This window comes from Sorex fumeus, unplaced genomic scaffold, assembly GCF_029834395.1.
Source record: "Sorex fumeus unplaced genomic scaffold, SorFum_2.1 ptg000045l, whole genome shotgun sequence".
Classification (NCBI taxonomy): Eukaryota; Metazoa; Chordata; class Mammalia; order Eulipotyphla; family Soricidae; genus Sorex; species Sorex fumeus.
This window is the reverse complement of record NW_026606102.1, coordinates 2,879,485-2,902,577: the sequence shown is the minus strand read 5'-3', so window position 1 is coordinate 2,902,577 and position 23,093 is coordinate 2,879,485. Positions and strand designations below refer to the sequence as shown.

Below are 23,093 nucleotides of genomic sequence, written 5' to 3'. Positions count from 1 at the left end.
GGGGTAGGAAAGATGGAGGATTTTCTCTTAAAACTCAATTTCAGGCACCGTGGTTTTATCTTACGAAAATTAGGAGAGAAAGCTGTCAGCCAGTATCTCCTTTTTGTAAAAGTCAGATTCTAAGAAGCGATGGAGATGGGATTGTTCTCTTTTTATTATTGCTTTAAAATAAAAAATCACAGGTCTAAAGATGAGCTGGACTACCTGCTCAATTTGTATAAAAATCTGCGATTTTTTTTTATATCAGTTCCTTCCATTCAACAAACTGTGAGGTAAATGTGAGCCAATTGACATCTCATTGAAAAAAATCTGGGAGAACCAAGAGAGCAACTGACTGTGTTTTTATAAAGTATCTTGAGCATGAACTGTAAGTCTCTCGCTCTCTAGCACGGAATGAATGGTGTGTTTTCTTTTTCCAGATTGTTTTCTAAAAGGCACACGCGCCCAGAATACATTTCCCCTCTTGGGCCAGCAGCTGCCCCTGCTGTGGGGCTGGGGGAGGGGAGGGGAGCATCTGAGTACGAGGGCCAGAGTGTGCGTGAGCAGAAGGTAGAGAAACTCTTCTGGTGACTCCTGGTCCTCTTGGCCATCCTAAGTCCTCTGTTGTCGCAGGTTCCTCATCTGACTGCAGGTCAGCTGTCCAGGCAGTGTTGGAAGTGGCCATTCTCTTTTTTTTTTCCTTTTTCTTTTTGGATCATATCCAGTGTTGCACAGGGGTTACCCTGACTCTGCACTCAGAAATTACTCCTGGCAGTGCTCAGGGGACCATGTGGGAATGCTGGGAATCAAACCCAGATTGGCCTCATGCAGGACAAACGCCCTACCCGCTGGGCTTCCAGTACTGAGGTTAAGTACCTATTCAGGAACACTTCACAACTGAAAAAGATCTTCCCCCTCCCCCCTTGGTTCTTTGGGCCGCATCCAGAGATGCCCAGGGGTTACTCCTGGTTCTGCACTCTGGAATTACTCCTGATGGGGCTCTGGGGACCATATGAGATGTTGGGGATTGAACCCAGTCGGCTCTGTGCAAAGGCAAGTGCCCTTGCCTCTGTACTATCTCTCCAGCCCCTGAAAAAGGTCTTGTCTTTTTTTTTTTTAAGTTCAAGGAAACCACTGGCCTTCATGGCATGCAGTTACTCAGAAACAAAAGTTACTTTTTTTTTTTCTTTTTAGGCTATACCCGGTGATGCACAGGAGTTATTTCTGGCTCATGCACTCAGGAATTACTTCTGGTGGTGCTTGGGGGGGCCATATGGGATGCTGGGAATCAAGCCCAGGTCAGCCACATGCAAGGCAAATGCCCTATCCACTGTGCTATCACTCCAGCCCCACCCCCCCTTTTTTTTTTTAAATTTTTGGCTTTGTTTCTGGACCATACCCAGCAGTTCTCAGGGCTTACTCCTGGCTCTGCACTCGGGGATCACTCCTGATGGGGCTTGGGGGCACCCTGTGGGGTACCAGGGATCGAACTCGGGTCGCCTGCTTTCAAGGCAAAGGCCCTCCCCGCTCTGCTATCACTCTGGCCCCTAAACTGTACCCTTGGTATTGGCAATCTTTGTAATCAGTTTCAGATCCCAGATGTTCTCCAACTAAGAGCATGTGGGTTCATTTGTCCTCAGCCCCTCATCTGCTGCTGTGTATTAAATTCCAGCCAAGCAGGAATTCCTCAGGGAAAACTAAAACAACCACTTGGGTTTTTTGAGGTTGTTTTTTTTCTTTCCAGTTAAGGGGAGAGGGTGATTTCTCACTGTTTGCACCACATGGGCTCCAGCTTGCTTCCAGCTGTGGTGTTTCAGCGTTGGCCCTGCCCACCTTTCCCATTAAAACATCACTCAGGGAATGGGGAAGATCTTGTACAGGGCTCAAGCACGTACCTCAGATACTTGAGCTTCAATTTCCAGTCCCCAGCACCGCATGTCAGGGCGTGGGGATGGGTGAAGAGGGTTGGAGGGGTGTGGGTGAGGGGGGCATCCTCTGGTTGCTGCCCGTGTTACTGCACCCAAGTCACTTGGCTTCCCATTCCCAGGTTGATTTTGTTTTGTTTTGTTTTGTTTTGTTTTCCTTTTGGGGTCACACCTGGCGATGCACAGGGGTTACTCCTGGCTCTGCACTCAGGAGTTACTCCTAGCAGTGCTCAGGGGACCATATGGGATGCTGAGAATTGAACCCGGGTCGGCCACGTACAAGACAAACGCCCTCCCTGCTGTGATATCGTTCCAGCCCTGCTAGGTTGAGTTTTGAACAGTGAAACTTCATTGGCTGAACATCACCTGGAACAGAATTGGGCCCCACCAGCCAACACACCTTCAAATCACACACTTAATATGCCGTCATTAGTCCATAATGTAACAGCATCCCAGATGCCTGTGTTTCTGTGAGAATTTTCTGTTTCTTGATCTTGTTTCCAATTTTATTACTATTTTTGGTGGGTGTTTTGTTTTGTTTGTAGCCACACGTGATGGTGCTCAGGGCTTACTCCTGGCTGTGTAGTGGACACAGTATCCAGCGCCAGGGACTGAACCGAGTCAGCTGAATGCAAAGCTAGTGCCTTACATCCTGTACTGTTTGTCCCACACCTCTCTTTGTTATTTTAAATTTTTTTTGGGGGGGGGTGCTGCTCCCAGCAGTGCTTGGGGGCACACACAGTGCCAGGGATCAGACTGGGCCTCCCATATGCATATGCAAAGCAAGCATTCTGCTCAAGAGCAATCAGGTACTATTATCATTACCTTGTTATTGTTGTTATTGTTGTGTTTCTTTTGAGGCCATGCTTGGCGGTGCTCAGGAGTTACTCCTGGCTCTGTACTCAGGAATATACTCCTGGCAGTGCTCAGGGGACCACGCCAGATGCCAGGGATCAAACCTGGGTCAGCTGCAGGCAAGGCCAGCACCCTATCCACTCTACTATTCCTTCAGCACCATTACCTTTCTGTGTATGTTTTGTTTATTTGGATGGGGGCAGGTATGGGGCTGCACCCAGCAGTTCTTGAGGTTCTGTGCTTCCAGTTCTGTGCTCAGGGGGCTGCTCCTGGTGGTACTCATGGGACCAGGCGATGCCTGGGATCAAAATAAGGTTGACCACATTCAAGGCGAACACTGACCCCCCTACTATCCCAGGCCCCATCGTCACTATTTCATAACTGAGAAAAGCGAAGTCTTGGGGTATATGGTTGTGTGCAAGAGCTCGGCAGTAGTAAGCAAAACCAGAATTTAATCTAGCTCAGCCGTCACTCCTGACCCTGACGCGATCCGGTTCCCGCTCATCACATGTAGCCAGTCTCTCCGATAGCATGAAGTCGCCAGAGCTGTCCCGGCTCTTAAGTCTCTGGCCTTCCTCCTTAGTCGATCACCAGTGGACATTTACGGGATGTCACATTCCCAGCACTTGGCTAGACCCACGCAACAGAAAACCAAGCAACGGCAGCCAGAGCAAGAGTCCAGCAGGGTGGGGGCTGGAGCGATAGCATAGCAGGTAGGGCATTTGCCTTGCATGTGGCCAACCCGGGTTCGATTCCCACCATCCCATATGGTTCCCCAAGCATCACCAGGAGGAATTTCTGAGTGCAGAGCCAGAGCCAAGATTAATCCCTGTGCATCTCCGGGTGTGACCCAAAAGCCCCCCCCCCCAAAAAAAAAGTCCAGCAGGGAGGGCATTTGCCTTGCATGCGGCTGACCCAGGTTCAATTCCTAGCATCCCATATGATCATTCAGCACCAGCAGGAGTAATTACTGAGTGCAGGGCCACGAGTAATTCCTCAGCATTGTCGTGGGTGAAACACCCAGCCCCCACGCCCCCCCCAAAATAAAAGGGAACAAACCAAGTAACATCCAGTTGCTCTGGGATCACCAAGGCACCTCATACATATGACAGGTTTTAGAAAGAATTGAATGTGGGAAGCCTATCAATTTCTGGCACTGCCAAAAACAAGAACAAATTTGCAGGCAAATTCACTGTCACTGTCCTCCTGTTGTTCATCGATTTTCTCGAGCGGGCCCAGTAACCTCTCCATTGTGCAACTTTGTTGTTACTGTGTCTGGCATATTGAACACATCACGGGTAGCTTGCCAGGCTTTGCCGTGCGGGCGAGATACTCTCAGTAGCTTCCCGGGCTCTCTGAGAGGGGCGGAGGAATCGAACTCTGGTCAGCCATGTTGGCTGCGTGCAAGGCAAACGCCCTACCTGCTGTGCTATCACTCCAGCCCGCAGACAAATTCAACAAATAAAAATAGAGAATCATCTGCCCAGTGCCACATGGTGAGGTTTAGACCGCAGAATAATACATCGTGAACTCTTTCGGAATCTCCGCCCCCCCGCCTTTATTTGGTTTATAGGGAAGGTACAGAAAAGTAAGTATCTTGGTCTGCAACAATCATGTTTGCTGGAGAGAGAATCAAAAATCAATCCGTTGGCACCATGATGACACTGTGAAGACCCATTAGGAAATCATGTAAGGAAAGAGGACAAAGGGGGACAAATTGGGCAGAATGACATGTGTTGGTTAGGTTGGGGCAGGACTGGAATTGACGGGAGCAGTTCCTATGGGAAGATGACAAGTGCAGATGGGACAGAATGAGGCCCGGGAGGCTGACAGGGGCCTAGAAGGAGCATGTGGTTAGGGGGCAAGGTCCAGAGACAGGGGAATTAGGTAAGTGGCTGATAAAGAAAGAGGAGAACATGGAGAAACCTTTTTATGGCAGACTGTGTTTGCCGAGCACCCACTTTGGTTAATCAGTTACTTCCCTTATTTATTGTTATATAAATGTGGGGTTTTGTGTGTGTGTGTGTCTGCGTGGAGCCATAATCCAGCAGGTAGGGCCTTTGCCTGGCATGCAGTTAAGATCCAGCAAAGTAGACAAGGTAGTGATTGCGACGTTTGCTCCACCTCAGCCGTGGCTAATTACTGGTGGCCACCTCTGTGGACAGTCCTCCAGCCATAAAGCCATTTTTATCATCTCAAGAGAATTCTCTTAGTCTGTCCCGCCAAGAGGGGCAAGACAAGAACTGCCGTGCCTCGATGAACTCTGTTGGCTTTTGCACTGCAACAGAATTTTGACCATCGCTGCCATAGTGTCTGGTCTTGGGTTAAGAAGAGTGTGAGTTGGTTGGAAGCCCCGCCTCATGCTGGGAAGGAAGCAGCTGGAATAGAGAAGGGATCACTAAGTCAGTGATGGTTGGAGGGATCACTCGGGATGGGAGATGTGTGCTGAAAGTAGACTAAGGACCAAACATGATGGCCTCCCAGTATCTGTATTGCAAACCATAAGGCCCAAAGTAGAGAGACTTTAAAGAGAGAATTTTAAAAAATGCCTGCCATAGAGTCAGGAGGTGAGGTAGGGTGGGGTGGGGTGGCAGGAGGGACACTTGGGGCACTGGTGGTTGAAAATGTGCACTGGTGGAAGAATTGCTGTTTGATCATTGTATGACTGAAATTCAATCATGAAGGCTTTGGAACTGTATCTCACGGTGCTTCAATAAAAAAATTTTAAGAGAATTTTAAGAAAAAGAAGTGTGTAAGCTGGAGTGATAGTTCAGCAGAAGGGCCTTGCATGTGGCTCATCCGGGTTCGATTCCCAGCATTTTATATGTCCCCCTGAGCAGCACCAGAAGTGATTCCTGAGTGCAGAGGCCAGGAATAACCTCTGAGCATTGCCCATTGTGACCCAAAAGGAAAAAAAAAAGAAAGAAAAAAAAAACACGTTTCATGACTTGTTTCATGCAGATGTGGTCAGGTTGCTTCTGGGGGGGGAAGGGTAAAACCAGGGAGGGACAGTGGGCTCTGGAGACAGGCATCTGCCAGCATACTCTGTCTGTCCATCTGTGACTCTGGGGCAGCTGTGTTCTCTGCAGACAGCTGGGAGTAAGTCCAAAGGCAGAGCAGCCCCCTTGAGTGAAACGGCTAAGTCCTGGCGCTCCAGTTGACAATACTGATTAACTTCCAGGCAGTGAAATCTAAAAGTCTCTGAACATCCAGCGACCTCATCCTTTGACTGTGGGACGCAGCAACACCCTAAAGATCCCCCATACCTATAACTCTGAGGTTATAAAGTTGGTTTCATTGAAGACATAGTACACTTGGTGAAATGCAATCAGTAATGTTCATGTGACCAACAGGTGGAATGTTGATTTGCAGGGGAAGGGTTTTGAGCTGCACCCAGTGATGCTCAGGGATTATTCCTGACTCTGCACTCAGGAATCACTCTTGGTGGTGCTCAGGTGACCATATGAGATACTGGGGATCAAACCCAGGTTGGCTGCATACAACGCAAGCACCTTACCTGCTATGTACCAAATCTCTGATCCCAGATTTTGATTTTTTTTTCTTTTTGGGTCACACCTGGCAACGCACAGGGGTTACTCCTGGCTTTGCACTCGAAATTACTCCTGGCGGTGCTCAGAGGACCATATGGGATGCTGGGAATCGAACATGGGTTGGCTGCGTGCAAGGCAAACACCCTACCTGCTATCCTATCACTCCAGCCCAATTTTGATTTTTAAAGAGTGTTTCTTTATGTATAAATGGGAATCTTTACCCCCGTGAATGAAATTTCATTAAAGGCATTTATCATCTGAGGTACTGATTTTAATATAAATTTCAACCAGTGTCAGATGGAATTTATTTGGGGGGGATCCTTTGAAGTCTTATGAATCTGCTCAGTATCTTCAAGTCCTGAGGAGCAGCTAGAGAGATAGTACAGTGGTTAAGGCACTCGTCTTGCAGGCAGCCAGCTGATCCAGGTTCAATTCCCAGGATCCCGTATGGTCCCCTGAGCCTTGCCAGGAATAATCCCTGAGGACAGAACCAGGAGTGAGGCACAACCAGGATAAATCAAAAAAAGGTTTTTTACAAAACAAAAGAAAACCCTATGACGGCTACTGGGAAGTTCATGGTTTTCTTGTTACTTTTGGATACAATTTTCTTTTAAAAATACCTAGTGACTGCATAACCAGTGATATATGATAGAATCTGCAGGATCTGAAAGAATAGGCGCTCATTCTTTCAGCTTGCTGTTTGCTCAGGCGCATGAGCTATTGACTAAACTAGCAATGATTGATCAGCTAGCATCAGAGTAACGGTATTGTTCTAGCCCTGGTACTAGTATTTGCCGTGCCACTGGACATCCAAAGACCTTGGCTTTGTTTACATTGCAAGCTAAAAGGTGCCGGCCCCATCATGTGCCATGAAAGGAAGTTGGGTAGATGATTTATCATTTTTTTGACAGCATCGGGGAAAAAATGTTTAGCTCTGTGTATTTTTTAGGGGGGAGAGGGTACCCCTATCAGTGCTGAGCGATGCCAGGAATCAAACTCACACATAAGAGGCACTTCCTCTCCCACATCCCTAATTGGGAAAAGTTTTATTCATGTATGTTTTAAATAAGAAAAAAGGAGGCTTTGAGGATGGACATCTAAGTCAATGGTAGGGTAGATACTCCCAACACATGAGGTGCTGTTTTATATTCCTGGTAACACACACACACACGTACACACACACACACAGAGAGAGAGAGAGAGAGAGAGAGAGAGAGAGAGAGAGAGAGAGAGAGAGATCAGAGGCTTTTTAAATAAAGAGAAAACAGGTTGTCAAATCTTGTCTCAGTAGGATTTTGTATGTAGTACCTAAATCAGATTCGTTAGGGAGCAAGGTGACTGGAAATTAGTAACTTCTCTTTTTTCTTTGACTTGAACTTGGTTTGTTAAATCTGTCGGGATGGGAGATGTATGCTGAAAGTAGATAACGGACCAAACATGATAACCTCTCAGTATCTGTATTGCAAACCATAATGCCCCAAACTAGAGAGAGAGTATGGGGAGTACTGTTTGCCATGGAAGCAGGGGGAGGGTGGGAAAGGGGGATATACTGGGGATATTGGTGGTGAGGAATGTGTACTGGTGGAGGGATGGGTGTTAGACCATTGTGTGATTGTAACTCAAACATGAAAGCTTGTAACTGTATCTCATGGTGATTCAATAAAAATAAATAACTAAATAAATGAACAACTTGCTAAAAAAATGTTTACAAGGGGATAAAACCCTGCATATGTTGCTTTTTCTCCTATTCCACAGGGTGATTTTGGAACGTATTTATTTCAAATACAAGTCCAATTAATTCAATTGTTTATGTTCTGTACTACTTCACCTCCAGTTATCAATTGTGATAGGGGGATGGGGTGATTTATTTGGGATGGATCAATCACCCAATGAGAGTCGCTGATGCCATTCTGTTGTTTCAGATTCGATGGAAATTTTAATACCAACGTGTCTAGAACCATTAGTTGTGACCGACTTTCCACTACTGTGAATAGCCGGGCCTTCAACCCAGGACGAGACTTAAACTCAGGTCAGTAATCTCTTGGTTTTAGAAAGGTGAATTCTGTTCTGACATGCTCAGGGTTAAGGAGGGTGTTGTTTAAACAATTTCCTGTGAAAGTAGAAAGGAACTATCACATACTTAAAATGGGATATGTCCTGCCGGAAGTTGATACTCAGAAGAGAGAGAAAAAAATGAAGCCAACACATGCTGAGCTTTTTGGTTTCTTATGTTTATCCTCTGCCAATTTTTGTCAGACTCTTTGCCGCATTTTCTTATTTGTTAGGGCCTTTGCATTTGTTATTTCAGAGACTCTTTGCTTAGCTAATAGGAGTTGGGGGTGAATTTCATATGTGTTCCCTCTTGATAATTTTTTTTTCAGGGGCTGGAGTGATAGTACAAAGGGTAGGTGGGGCATTTGCCTTGCACACAGCCAACCTGGGTTCAATCCCAGCATCCCATATGGTCCCCTGAGCACCGTCAGGAGTGATTCCTGAGTGTACAACCACGACTAAGTCCTAAGCATTGCCAACTGAGGCCCCAAAACCAAAAAAAAAAGTAATATAATATTTGTTTTTGTTTGGGTCTTTAAAGAACGTTGAGGGTTTTTTTTTTTTTACTAATAAATCATGCCCTGATGTGGTATGTTGCCATTGGCCTGCCCGGTATAGTAGCATTCCTAATTTCCAGGCCCCCTGTGTGGTGTCTTCCACCCTGAGAGGACAATATCCCTCTGTTTTCTTGCCTGGAGACATGTCCAGTTTCCTCACCCTTTTTCCCCCCCCTGCTTTTTCGGCGATGCTCAGGAATTACTCCTGGCAGTGCTCAGGGGACCATATGGGATGCTGGGTATCGAACCCGGGTCAGTCGCATGCAAGGCAAACGCCCTACCCACTGTGCTATGGCTCCAGCTCCTCCTCGCCCTTTTTACCGTCTTATGTACATATGTTGATTGATGTTGATTGAGAGGGCTCAAAAGTGAGTCATTCGCCTTTGTGATTTAGAAAGACTTTTTTTTTTGCTTTTTCAGTCACGCTTGGCCATGCTCTGCACTCAGGAATTACCGCTGGCAGTGCTCAGGGGACCCTATGGGATGCTGGGAATCGAACCCGGGTTGGCCGTGTGCAAGGCAAACACCCTACACGCTGTGCTGTCACTCCAGCCCCAATTTAGAAAGACTAAGAAATTATTTTACTAACCTCACTCCTTCTAAGGAAGGAGACTTTTGGAGTTCCAAGACTTTCTGGAGGATGGCTGGAGAGATAAAAGTGCCCATCCTCACCCCAGAAGAATGCAGTTTCCCAAATTTCGTTCTCCTCCAGACATGTAAAACCCAAGGTGGGGACTGGAGCCATAGCACAGTGGATAGGGTGTTTGCCTTGCACATGGCCGTCCCCGGTTCGATTCCCAGCATCCCATAGGGTCCCCCAAGCACGGTTAGAAGTAATTCCTGAGTGCATGAATCATGAGTAACCCCTGAGCAATGCTAGATGTGACCCAAAAAGCAAAAATAATAATAATAATAATTTAAAAATTAAAAAAATTAAAAAACCCAAGTGGGAATCCAGAGGATCAGACTGCTGACTCTCAGCCCTCTCCCGCCCCATCACAGGGACGCCCGCAGACTTCAGGAGTTGTGTACACAAGCAAGGGCGTTTACGAGGTCTGGGAAGAAAACGCATAAGCGGGTGTTGTTGAGGGTTAATAAAACTATGACCGCCAGCTAAAGTGTTTCAACCGAATCAGCCAGGCACATACTGTCTAGACCAATATTTAATAGAGTCAAATAGTCAGTCATTTTTTTTTCAAGTTGGGTTAAGAAACGTGAGGGTTTATGAAGCACATAGGGTTTACTCCTGAAAAGGGAAGTTCAGTAAAAATATTTTTTCATGAAAAATGACTGAAAAAAGTAGGGCATGGAATGGGCAGAGAAAATGAATTATGGAAGATTCCTTCTCTGGCCCCGGACACAGAGCTGGAAAGTAGAACCGGCATCTTCTAGTTCCCAAGTGTAATATTTACCAACTTGCCCTCAAGTATGCTCAGTAACACAAGAGCTGGTGCGGTGGCTGGAACAACAACCTTTGACAAAGTTCACATTTAAATGTGTCCCAGACCCTGGCAATGTCATCTGACATTGTGGGCTAGTTAGAATTTGCTGTAATGCATGTTCACTTTGTAGGCTACTTTCTTTTTTTGTTTTATTTTTTTGCTTTTTGGGTCACACCCAGAAGTGCTTAGGGGTTACTCCTGGCTCTGCACTCGGGAACAACTCCTGGCAGTGCTTGGGGACCATATGGGAGGCTGGGGATTGAACCCGGGTCAGCCACATACAAGGCAAACATGTGAGCTACTTTTAAAATAATATTTAAGATTAGCGCATTGGCTGGAGCAATACTACAGGGGTCTAAGACCTCGGATGCAGCTGACCCTGTTGCCTTTCTGCCACCACCCAGTCCCCCTAACATCACCGGGAGCCGCCCTGAAGAACCCCAAGCCCCATAAATGTGGCCAGGGGTCAGGGTGGAGTTTAATGCCATGTAGTGTCATTTGGGAAAGTAGAGAGATCATTTATGTGGATCTGGATGTTTCTCTCATTAGTCTTGTTTCTTTGTTGTTGTTGTTCTTTGGTTGGTTTGTCTTGGGGCCACACCCAGCGATGCTAAGGGATTACTTCTGTCTCTGTGCTCAGGGTGGAACTGGAGGGGCCATATGTGGTCCCAGGAGAATAAACTCAGGTTGGCTGCATGCAAGGCAAATGCCTTATTTGCTGCACACAATTATTTTATTTATTTAATTAATATTAAATAGTTATTTGATTAAATGTTTAATTATAATTAAATTTTGAATTTCATATTTTAAAATATGTTAATTTTAATCATTCCTGCTCCCAGATTAGTCTTTCTTTTTCTTTAACCTTTTATATGAAAGCATTGAGTGTGCTTTGTGGTACTAGGGTTTTTTTGTTTGTTTGTTTGTTTGTTTTTTGGTTTTTGGGTCACACCTGGCGATGCACAGGGGTTACTTCTGGCTCTGCACTCAGGAGTTACTCCCGGCGGTGCTCAGGGGACCATATGGGATGCTGGGAATCGAACCTGGGTCGGCCGCGTGTAAGGCAAACGCCCTACCCGCTGTTCTATTTCTCCAGCCCCATTTTGTGGTACTAGTTGAGTCATCAAGAATTTCTTCAGTGGTTGTTTATCAGTGAAGTTGTGTATTGTTGCTGGAGTGAAGAATCCTGTTCGGATGACTTTTGCCTTCGGTGCATTGGATAGTTGTAGTAGGCATTTCTGTCTAGGCTAAGATCTTGGTGACGGAATTGGTGTGGGGAAATTGTATACCTGAAACTTGATTATGAATAACTTCGTAAATCTTGGTACCTCAATTAAAAAGGAAGAAAGGAGGGAGGGAGGGAGGGAGGGAGGGAGGGAGGGAGGGAGGGAGGGAAGGAGGAAGGAAGGAAGGAATCCTCAGTTGTGAGATTAGAGAGATCATTTGTATTTGGGGGTCTTTTCAGAGCTTTTGTTGTTGCCCATTAATGCAGAGGAATTTCTTCATTATGTGAACCAACCTTATAGCTACTGGGTGGCAGACATAGGGGACAGACAAAGGTGCTAGTAGGGGCCAGTGGGGAGCCAGCATGTGTCTTCACCCTGGAAGTAGTACTTAAATCATGAGACTCATTGATTATGTAGCATGCGTCCACGGTAGAAAGAGAAGGTGCATCTTACCACCTAGTGGTCACTGAATTGAAAAGGATATTGTCAAGGAACCTGAGACCTCGGTCTAGGAGGTGGAAAATGAAGAGATCCATCTCCTCGAAGTCTTGGAAAGGGTTGTGAGAAAGAGGGGGAGGTGGAGTCAGAACAGTGAAAGCTAAGAAAACCAACCACTGGATTTTGCAGCTTAGTAGTGAGCCTGGCAGGAATGGTTTGTTGGATCATGGACTGGAATGAAAGACTGACCCGAGTCAGATCATTCATTTTTTTTTTCATTCGTCGATTGCCTCGAGCAGGCCCCAGTAACGTCTCTTTCATCCTAGCCCTGAGATTACATTCAAGGCTCTTTAGGAGAATGAGACCCATCATTGTTACTGGTATTTGGCATATTGGGTACGCCACGGGGAGTTTGCCAGACTCTGCCCTGTGGGCAGGCTACATTCGATAGCCTGCAAGTTTGTCCAAAGTAGGAATGAGATAATAAGATGTCATAAAAAGATGTCTTGATAAGATGTCAAGCTGCCGCAAATGCGGCCTCGCGGTTCCGGGAGCTGGATTTTATAGTCTCTGAGTCTTGGCCGCTGATGGGATTACACGGTGCCGGGGGCCAGGTGGTGGGTGTGACCCCCGCCTACTGGAATTTGGAGGATCTGGGTGGAGGATGCTCAACTCCAATCCGAGTAAGCTTGGAGATCTCAGCCCCGGAACCCGCGTGGCTTTGTCCCTCTGCCAGTCAGATCAAGCTTGTAAGAATGGAGGAGAGAGCTAGAGAAGGAGAGAGCTGGGAAGGATTGAGGCACTTGCCTTCCTCATCCCGGCTCAATCCCTGACACCCCGTGGTCTCCTGATCACAGAGCTGGGGGAGTACCCCCAAACAACACCAAGTGTGGCCTAGTCCTCTCTACTCCACCCCTCAAGAAAGGAATGGAGAAAGAAGCCAGTCGCAATAAGCATGTGAACTCCAAAGGTTTGCCAAGAGGAAGGAGATGTAGTGTCCAGAACATGGTTAAATTGAAAGAACTTAGAGCAAGATTATGGTCATCGGGATGATCCAGTCAAGAAAAGCAAAGGATACAGGAACGAGGGGAGATGGTTCTCATGTTCCTGAGGAGACAAGAGATGGCAGGCTTCCAAGTTGAGGGTTTTGTAGCAGAGAGTATCTTTCTTAGGAGGGAAGGAAGAGTATGTATGAGAGAGAGAAAGAGAGAGAGAGACAGAGAGAGAGTATCTTTCTTAGGAAAGGAAGAGTATGTGTGACAGAGAGAAAGAGAAACAGAGAGAGAATGTGCATGAAAGAGAGACTGTGAGTATGTGTGAGAAAGTGTGCATGTATGTGAGTGTGTATGTGAGAGAGAAAGTATATGTGTGTGAGAATGTGTGTGAGAGAGAGTGCATGTGTGAGAGAATGTGTGTGTATGAGAGAGAAAGAGAGAGAGAGAGAGAGAGAGTGTGTGTGTGTGTGTGTGTGTGTGTGTGTGTGTGTGTGTGTGTGAGAGAGAGAGAGAGGAGAGTGCTCCTAATGATAGAGGTGTTATCTAGATCTTGGAGATGTTCCTTTCTTAGTAACCCGGAGAACTGGGAAGGAAGACCATAGGTGTGAGGCAAGTGTCTTTCCACAGGCATCAAAGACCTACTGACTGCATCGTCTTAGTTGGCCAACATTTCTATACAATAATTGATTTTTATTTCCTTTTCCTTGCCTTCCATTGTTATTGTTGGCGCAGTGTCTGACTGAGAGTCTTCCACGTTGTTTAGGCTGTGGAACGGACTGAATCTCACACACTGGCCTTACTTCTTGTTGCTTCACCCTGAGCCACGCTCTTGGTTGAAGCACCTTTCTCCCAACCTTTTTGGTTTTGTTTTTATTTTGTTTGGGGACCACACCTAACAGTGCTCACTCAGGACTTGGCTCTGTGCTCAGGAACTCTCCCCCAGCTGTGCCGGGAGACCCTATGAGGTGCCTAGGATCAGACCCTGGCTGCCCACATGCAAGGCATGTGGACCCTATCTTGTCCTATCTTTCTGACCCCTGTCATATCCCATGTTTTGGTGCTCACATCAGCTGCAGTGCTTCTGGAAATCACACACAGTCCCATGGGCCGCAGAGAGCAGAACTTCCCACATGGCTCTGGGTATCCGTGAGGCACAGGGGATTTGAACTCAGGGCCATGCATTTGCAAGGTGGACACCCCGTCCCTGCGCTAGCCTTCCTGATCCATGACCGTTGCTTTAGAGTGGAAGTCAGCTGTGCACATAATCCTAATTTTTTAAAAATGCCGGTTTTTTTGCCGTCTTGAGGAAGGGAAAGATAATTGCAAAATTGGAGATGTAGCTCAGAAGAGCACCATGAAGACTGTTCTTAAGGGGGGAGGGGGAGAGAGAGACAGAGAGAGGGAGGAAACAGAGAGTGAGAAAGAGAGAGTGCAGATTTTGAAGTTTACAGTTTCTGAGAGAGTGAGAGAGAGAGAGAGAAAGAGAGAGACAGAGAGACAGAAAGTGTGCGCAGGTCTTTATAAATTTGCAGTTTCTGAGACTGAGTCTCAAGTGCAGCATCGCCCCTAACCAGAGTCGTTTCCGGCACAGTTGCCCTTGCTAGATTTACAAGCAGCTTTGGACCGCAGCCCTTTTGAAAGTTGACTCACTTGTATTTGAAGTTTTGTGACATTCCACCAGGCCGTGGCTGCACCCCAAAGTCCACATTCTCAAGCAGTCATTTGTAAGATGAGATGAATGATGGAGGAGGGGGGAGGGTGACCTCAGAAACCCCCAAGTCCCCCAGCCCGGGCCCCTTCTCACAGCGGAATGAATGCACCTCATGTCCTGTATTTACCTCTGTGAGCTGCGATGCTTGGCGCACTCAGACTGTATATAATCCATCAGTGGACCCCTAATTGATAACACAGTTCAGATGGCCTTGCGGGCTCACTGCAGGCAGACTCCCATCAATTGTAAACTATTCTTAACTTCATCACTCCCAAGCTGGGTCACGTGTCCGTCCAACACACATGTGGAGTCTTTTTCTTGAAGCTGCTCCTGCCAGATTGCGCCTTTCTAAATGGGCTTCGTGAGCCCGATTCCATTCAAATGAGTCACGCTTGACGGGGCCCGTGTTCTAGGATGGTGCTGGTCATGTTTTTCTCAGGTTCTTTTCTGCTTTTATCCCGAGCATCTCATTCTTTCTCTCTCTCTTTCTCTCTCTCTTTTTTTTCTTTTTCAAATTCCCCGCTGAGCTATTTTCTTGTGCGTAACCTGCTCCCTCGAGGGAGTTTATTTGAAGAGTCCAAGGAAAGTTGCTCTCTGGAGTTCTGCAGCGAGGCGAGAGGGGAGAGGGGGGGAGTTAAGTCTTTCTCACAGAAGGAAACTGCCTGGACTGGATGGTGTTTGATTTTTTTTTTTTTAAAGAGCATTTGAAGTTGCAAACTTCCATCTTGTCAGTGTTGCACTCTTTGTGGAGACGCAAGATTCACGGGGTGGCAGGGTGCCGAGAAGTCTTGGGCACCAAGGCCTGTGCTGTGGGAGGTGGGGGGGGGGGGGGTGCGGCACGGCTCATTTCAGCAGCTTCATCACTTCCTTCTGAGAGCGGCAAGGATTGGCTCTTGCATTTGGTTTTTCTTTTCTTGTTACAATGTGGTGCAAGTTACAGCAAGGTGGAGGGAACGCTGGGTACAGCCTAAAACTCTAAACTAAAAGGATGATAATAATGGGAATTTCTCATGATCTCAACTTCCTGGCTGCATGAGTATTAAAAGATGTGGTGGTTGGGGCTGGAGCAATAGCACAGCGGGCAGGGCGTTTGCTTTGCACGCGGCTGACCCAGGTTTGATCCGCAGCATTCCATATGGTCCCCCGAGCGCTGCCAGGAGTAATTCCTGAGTGCAGAGCCAGGAGTAACCCCTGTGCATCGCAGGGGGTGGCCCCAAAAAGCGGGAAAAAAAAGAAAAAGAATATGGTGGTTAGGCACCAGAGCAATGGTACAGCGGGGAGGGTGCTCTCCCTTGCACAGGGCCAACCCAGGTTTGATCCCTGGCATCTCATAGGGTCCCTAGAGCCTGCCAGGAGTGATCCTTGAGCGCAGAGCCTGGGAGTAAGCCCTTAGTACTGCTGGATATGACCCACACTCCACCCCAGACCCTCCTTGAAAAAAAAGATGTGTGATTATAGCATATAAAACTGTTCCGTGAGAAATCTAGATTCCTTGGGGGAGGGACATCCCAAGGGATGGCCAGAAACTTTCAAAGTCCCACTGATGTTTTTTAGTCAGCTGGGCTTTTGGTTCAGTGCACGGCCCGAAGGTTGCAGTGCTGGAGAGACCAGGGTCACCCCGACAGTGCTCCAGGGACCATGTGCCACCAGGTATGAAGCCTGGGCTGCACAATATGTGCCCTAATCACTGTGCTCTCTCCTGGCCCTGACGTCTATCTCCTTGAGGTCGTGTCCCTAAGTTTATCTTTGTGTGTGGTAAATTCACTGCATGCCGAGTGCTCGGAGGCCTGTGTTCCGCCTGAGTTTTCCCTCAAGCTCTGAGCCCAGCCTCTGGGCTGCCTCCCAGTCGGGTCTTTCTCACAAAACATTGCGCTGATTTCAGGAGATTGGGGGCCCGATGTGAAGCTGGGGTTTGAACTGGAGTCTGCTGCATGCAGGGCGAGAGCTTTAATTCCATGCTCTCACTTTCTCTTGTTCTCTCTCTCTCTCTCTCTCTCTCTCACTCGCTCTCTCTCTCTCACTCTCGCTCTCTCTCACTCTCTCTCTCGCTCTCTCTCGCTCTTTCTCTCTAGCGCGCATTTTGAAAATGAATTAGCTGATGCAGGGAAGTGGACTGATTATTGATTCCCCTCAAATCCAGCCAGTTGCGGGTGTCTATCTTAACAACACGTCTGCTCTTGCTCATCTGACTCCTTGTTCTTCCATGATAGACAGCAGACGCTGGAAGGGATAGGGCTGTGTCACCGTATACAGCCCGCTGATGCATCAGGCCCTCCGGGAGTCTGCCAGGTACCACCAGCCCCCAACATCCATCTCCAAGAAGTACATGGCAGGAACAAAGGCAGCGCTGAGCAGATTTCAGCGGGCGGGTCTTGAGGGTGGGTGTGGGGCCATTTGCCATTGGCTTTTGTTTTTCTAACCTGAAGGCAGCGGGAAGGCGTTGAACAGGTTGGCCAGAGAGCTTGGTGGGGAGTGGATGGCAGTGTCAGCCAGAAACAAGGCTCGACTACTGCTCATCTGGAGAAGAATAAGAGAAAAAAGTAGGAGTGAGCCAGGGTGGCTGTGGCATAAGCACAGTGGCTAGGGAGGTGTAAAGGGGTTGTTGAGAAGTGGATGGTCAGTGGTGTAGACAGCTTTTCTGGGTGGCTCAGTTGAGAAAGCGGGTGAAATTGCAGAGAGGGGGTCTACAGAGGGGTTTACTGTTGGTGGTTCTACTCACCATTCTTTTTGTTGTTGTTGTTGTTTGTTTGTTTGTTTTGTCTTGTTTTGCTTTGGGGGTCACACCCAGCGATGCAACAGGGGTTATTCCTGGCTCTGCACTCAGGAATTACTCCTGGTGGTGCTCAGGGGACCATGTGGGATGCTGGGAATCGTACCCAGGTCGGTTGCATGCAAGGCAAACACCCTACCCGCTGTGCTATTGCTCCAGTCCCACTACTCATCATTTTTAAGTCAAGTGGATTGGAACATGCCTCTGTGTTAATGACAGTGGCCCTCTAGGAGGACGGTCAAGTTAAGGAAACAAACAGGACATTGCAACTGAATGTCTCAGGCCACTTGTCACAAGTGTGGGTGACCTTCAACATTCCCTGTGGAGGACTTTCTCCATCCATGCCCGTTCTTTGCTATTGAGTTTGGGGCCTTCTCTGACTGTGCTCCAGGGAATGTGTGCCACCCACCGGGTGCCAGGACTGGAGCCTAGAGCTCTCGTGCACTCCAGCCCTTTGTGCTGTCTCCGTACGCTGAGTGTGCCCATTCTTTGCCCCCCACCCCCACCCCACCCAGACACAGTGAATCAGAACATTGACTTGGGAAAATTCAGGAAACCTGAGGTCGACTGTGATCAAACAAGCTTGAGGCTACATCTTTCTTCATCCTCTTTAACTCTGTCCGGGGATGTTTGGCAATCAGCTGGGCCTTTGGTCCTGCAGAAGTGGTCTTCTCACAGGGAATTTAGGGCAGCAGATTTGGTACTGATTTTGGTTAGCCCCGGAAGTTTATTCTGGAGTCTCTGAGTCCATGATTAGTTGTCCCAAGTGAATCAAGGAAAGAATGGATGATGATGCTTGCGTTATCCAGTTAGCCCAGAAAGAACATGAAGAGCTGTGAATTTGGAGCACAATCCAAGCTCTGAGGAGGGGAATTGCTAGTCCTTCACCCTTGATCTGACGTTGGCAGTGGACATGATGGACTATAGGGCCTGGACCCCATCCAAGCCTCAGGACTCAAGTGACCCTTCTCTTTGGGGCTCCAAAGACTTTTAGCTGTGAAACAAGTGATAAAATCTCCTGGGTTTTCCTCCACATTTTGGTTCTTGCAACCTAGTATGCGTTTGAGCAAATTAACCCCTATGTGCCTTGGTTTCCTGGGGGGCAGAAAAAAGCCTCCTTCTTAGAGGAGTATTGTTGGGTTTATAAATGGCACAGGAAAGTGGCCAGTGGGCTACTGAGTGTGCCTTCTGCTTGGGGAAAGCTTCCCAGTAAAATTGTGGCTCCCCGAGAAATATCCCCCCACCCCCTTATTCCCCAGAGTTCCTGGTCAAATGATACTCAGGCTGAGGAATAGGCGTTGGATAGTTGTGATAGGACATAGCAATACAAAATTTTCTTGCCATCCTAGTTTCTTTCCTCCAAAATGGTTGCTATGGCCCAGACTAGTGCAGGGAATTCCTGTGTAGATGGTGGTGGGTTGGGGGAAGTGTGTGTGTGCGTGTGTGTGTGTGTGTGTGTATGTGTGTGTGTGTGTGTGTGTGTGTGTTGGCATGCCTGCAGCTCTGGGCCTTTCTGTCTGCCAATCTGTAGGCGGAAGACAGGTCTGTGTGCTTCCCTGATTCTCTTGGTCCTGACATCAGAAAGACCGCAGCTCCTTGGGTGGAGGCATCCTACTCTCTATTAAAGAATATTTTCTCTTTGCTTCGCCTGCCCTGGTTAAGAAAAACAAAAGCCACGGCCCAGCTCCAGGCAGTCTGTAATCCGTCTCTCGACCTGGTGGTTTGAGCATCAGGAGGGCCAGCCTGGAACTGGGCAGCTCCATGGGTGTATTTAGACCCCAGCAGGCAATGGTCCAGGAACCCATCAGATGCAGATAGTGAAGCCGAGAGGAAGATCCCAGGAGGGGTGGGGAGTGGGCTTGGAATCTAGAGCCCGTGTGAGCGAATCCTTCACAGTTTAGCGCTCTCCACTCACTTGGGGCCCGAGACACAGTCGCCGGGAAGAACGGCTGAAAAGGAGCAAGACGTTGTTTCAGCTGCTTCTCCGACAGCACCGTGTGAGTTTGGGCGAAGAAGGATCAGCCAGCAAGTACCACACAATTGTTTGTCTTGGTATTAACAGAGGAAGTGTCAGCGAGAAAGCAGAGGGTTTGTCGCAAGCCTTACACACGAGGCACCGGAAGGGAGGGTTAGTTTTGAGGACCCCGGAGCCATTCTCGTTACTTCTCCTACAAGCCAGCACTGCATGTTCGCCCTCCTGCCTGCTGGCCGGGGGCTTCCCAGACCATAAGGAAAGAGACTGCACCTCCTGTGCCCCCTCCCTTTCATTTATCCTAATCATTTGACTGACGTCCACTGGGACGTGGCCCTTTCTAATTGTAAAGATAAACACTTCCTCCCCACTGACCTTCCTTCCTGGCCCTCATTCCATTTTTCCCTCTTGGACTTTTTGGAGGTTTTTATTATTTTTTTGGGGGGGATGTATTGGGGTCACACCCAGCAATGCTTAGGGGTTCCTCCTCACTCTGTACTCAGGGATCACTTCTGGCAGGCTCAGGGGACCACGTGGGATGCTGGAAACCGAATCTGGTTGGCAAGTCAAGAGCCCTACCCACTGTACTATTTCTCTGGCTGCTTTTTGGGTTCTTAAGGTTCTTCAGGAACTCTTGTCCAATCTATCACTTTCCGGATATGGGAAGTGTGTGATCTCATGGGCCACCAAGCTGACACACTCTGCCCATGGTCCCTCATGCTCTCAGCAAATCCTGCCTGCCTGCTTCTGAAAAGCCAGACCTGGGAACTGAGGCAAAGAATAGTCCTGGCTCCTGTCCTCAGGGGGTTGCAGATACCCATGTACATGTGTGCACCCACGCGTATAGGTGCACGTGCTCATGCTCACACACACACACACACACACACACACACACACGCACGCACGCACGCACTCATAACACTTGCACCTCAAGTGGCAGGACAGCACTGGTATCTACATTTGCTGTGCTGGGAAGTTGGGGTGCTTTGAGAGAGGGTCACTGGGATGCTCATCAGAGAAGGGTGCCCTGAGAAGATCCAGTTACAGGCAAACCCAGAGGCTGCAAAACGCACAGGGAAATGCATGGGGCTGGAGAGAAAGTACTGTGAGTAAGGTGCTTGCCTTACACATTCCCAAGTTCACTTGTCAGCTGTCTGTGGTCTTCTGAGCATTGCCAGGTGTGGCCCCCAACACAGAACAAGGGTTATTCCTGGATTATGCACTCCTGAAGGTGCTCGGGGGACCATATGGGATGCTGGGAATCAAACCCAGGTCTGTTGCGTACATAGCAAATGCCCTACCCATTGTGCTATCGCTCCAGCCCCTGAAGTCTCTCTCCCTTGTAGAGCCAGAAAGAAAACCCATATAAAGCCAGTGGTGCAAAAGAGCCTTGAAACCATGGCCGAATGGCGTGCTTAAATGTACTCCAGTGGACGGCGGGAGAACAAGACATCTAACACGCATCTCCAAGCTGCTCACGGCGTGCATTTAATGCAGGGATTCAGCTGCATCCTGTGTCCGTGGTACCAGAATTCCTTCTGAGTTCTCCCATCTGCTGTTTGGGGCAAACTCTTTCCCGAGAGCTGCCATTCCTGCGGACTGGAGCTCTGAGCTGTAACTTAAACGTCTGTGCTTTCTCAGTTAAGGCAGTTGGTGGCGAGCTCTGGGCCCTCTCCGGGTCATTGGCCTGCCGGTCTGAAGGAGTTTTGTTCTGGGAACTGTAACCTCTCTTTAGCCCGGAGTCTTCTCTTCCTCTTGAGATCATTCCCTCGTGTCAGACGCCTTCTCCACTGTGGTATTTGCGTTGCATATTTATACACTGAAGCAGCCAATTACTCGGCGCAACCCCAACATGTTTTGTGTTTATTCTGCCGCTTAAATACTCCGAGTGCGTTTTAATCTGTTGACTGCTGGCTCATTCAGCACGGAGTTTAGTCGCATGGAGAGGCACGCTAGTGGGGTTGGAGGGTTTTGTTTGGGAGTCTCCCCAGCAGTGCTCGACCCCTCCCCACCCACCTCCCGCCCCCCTGGCGCTGTCCTCATTGGTATTCAAAGCCCCGCCTGTGCAGTCCTGCTACATCAGTGATGCAAAGGAGGCAGCAGGAAGAGGTTTAAAGTGCTGCTGAGGACTTTGGAGGACGTGATACTTTCTGTAAGGGTAAAAGGTGGAAAGGAGACCCCATCTGTTGCCTGCTTTACCGAGCTGGGTCTGTGCGTGGGGTGCTGTGGGTGGGGCTCTGGATGGGAGGCACAGGGCGTCTGCAGAAACCCCGGGATTGCTGAGGTGCTCACCCTGCCCGTTAAAGTCCCTGAGCATCCCTGCCCAGCCCGCTAGTGGCTTTTCCAACTTCCCAGGGTAGGCAGTGAGTGTGCAGGCCCTCAGTTAGAGTAATCCGGTGGGCAGAATACCTAATGACGCGTGTGAACAGGGGAAGCCCCCGCCTGTCACCCCTGCAGGCGCTCCGCCTGTGCTCCCCCTAAAGATAGATTCCTTCTGGATTCCCGGGTCCCCATTACCGTCCTATCCATTATCCCCTGCGAGTGCCCGGTAATGGGTGAAATTTAGTCACATGCTGGGGAGCTGTGGGGGAGGGGGGGCGCAGATCTTGTCTGATATTTGCACAAGGTGGCCGGGAGCCACCAGGATGATCTTTTGTAGTGCAGCTCCCTGGGCCAGGCTCTGCATGAGCTCTGATTTATTTTTCAAACAAGCCTGCTCTCCCTGGCTTGCTTTTTACTGGTCTCCCGGCAGCCTGTTTATTGTTACAGATGTTGCTTTTCAGTGAAGTCATGGGGGCCCCCCTTTACTTGTGGAGGCAGCCTGTATTCTGGCGGGGCTGCAGGGAGCAGAAGGCGTCCAAATAGGAGACTGAACATCCATTTAAATAAAAATAAAAAGAATTTAACCTCAGCTGTATCAGCCGTATTTAAAATTTTAGAATTCCTGGAATGCGCAGCCACATTCACGGCCAGTGACGTCTCAAACTCTACGCCACTGAGGTACCAAGACAAGGACTTCAGGGCGGCAGTGTGAGATACAACAGTCTTCACACACTTTCCTCTAAGGAAACTTCTCGGATCATTTTTAGAGGATTATTCATAACAAGCACGACAAAATAAATAATTTAGGTCCTGCTTTGGGGACAGGCTTGGGGGATGGGGGTGTGTGGAATGAGAGAGAGAGCGCATTCACCCGCTTACCAGCCCTGGGCTCAGTAGAGTGGGCCTGCATAGGACCACCCATAGCATGTCTATGCCTGATTCTTTGTCTGCAATTGGGGGATACTTTTTTTAATTGAATCACCATGAGATACAGTTACAAGCTTTCATGTTTGAGTTACAATCATACAGTGATCAAACACCCGTCCCTCCAGTGCACATTCTCCACCACCAATGTCCCCAGTATACTCCCGCTTTCCAACCCTCCCCCTGCCTCTATGACAATTTCCCCCATACTCTCTGTCTAGGCTGGATTGATAGCACAGCAGGTAGGGCGTTAGCCTTGTACACAGCCGACCCGGGTTCGATTCCTCTGTCCCACTCAGAGAGCCCCGCAAGCTACTGAGAGTATCCCGCCCGCACAGCAGAGCCTGGCAAGCTCCCCGTGGCGTATTTGATAT

The 23,093-nt window shown here is 48.5% G+C and overlaps 1 protein-coding gene across 1 annotated transcript in view; it reads left to right on the top strand.

Moving 5' to 3' along the window:
- Window positions 1–23,093, top strand: part of CACHD1 (cache domain containing 1) — a 242,097-nt gene that overhangs the window by 152,665 nt on the left and 66,339 nt on the right. Inside the window, exon 4 of the mRNA XM_056122231.1 lies at window positions 8,233–8,339. Within this exon, the coding sequence (XP_055978206.1) occupies window positions 8,233–8,339 (107 nt within the window). The remainder of the gene's footprint in view (window positions 1–8,232; window positions 8,340–23,093) is intronic.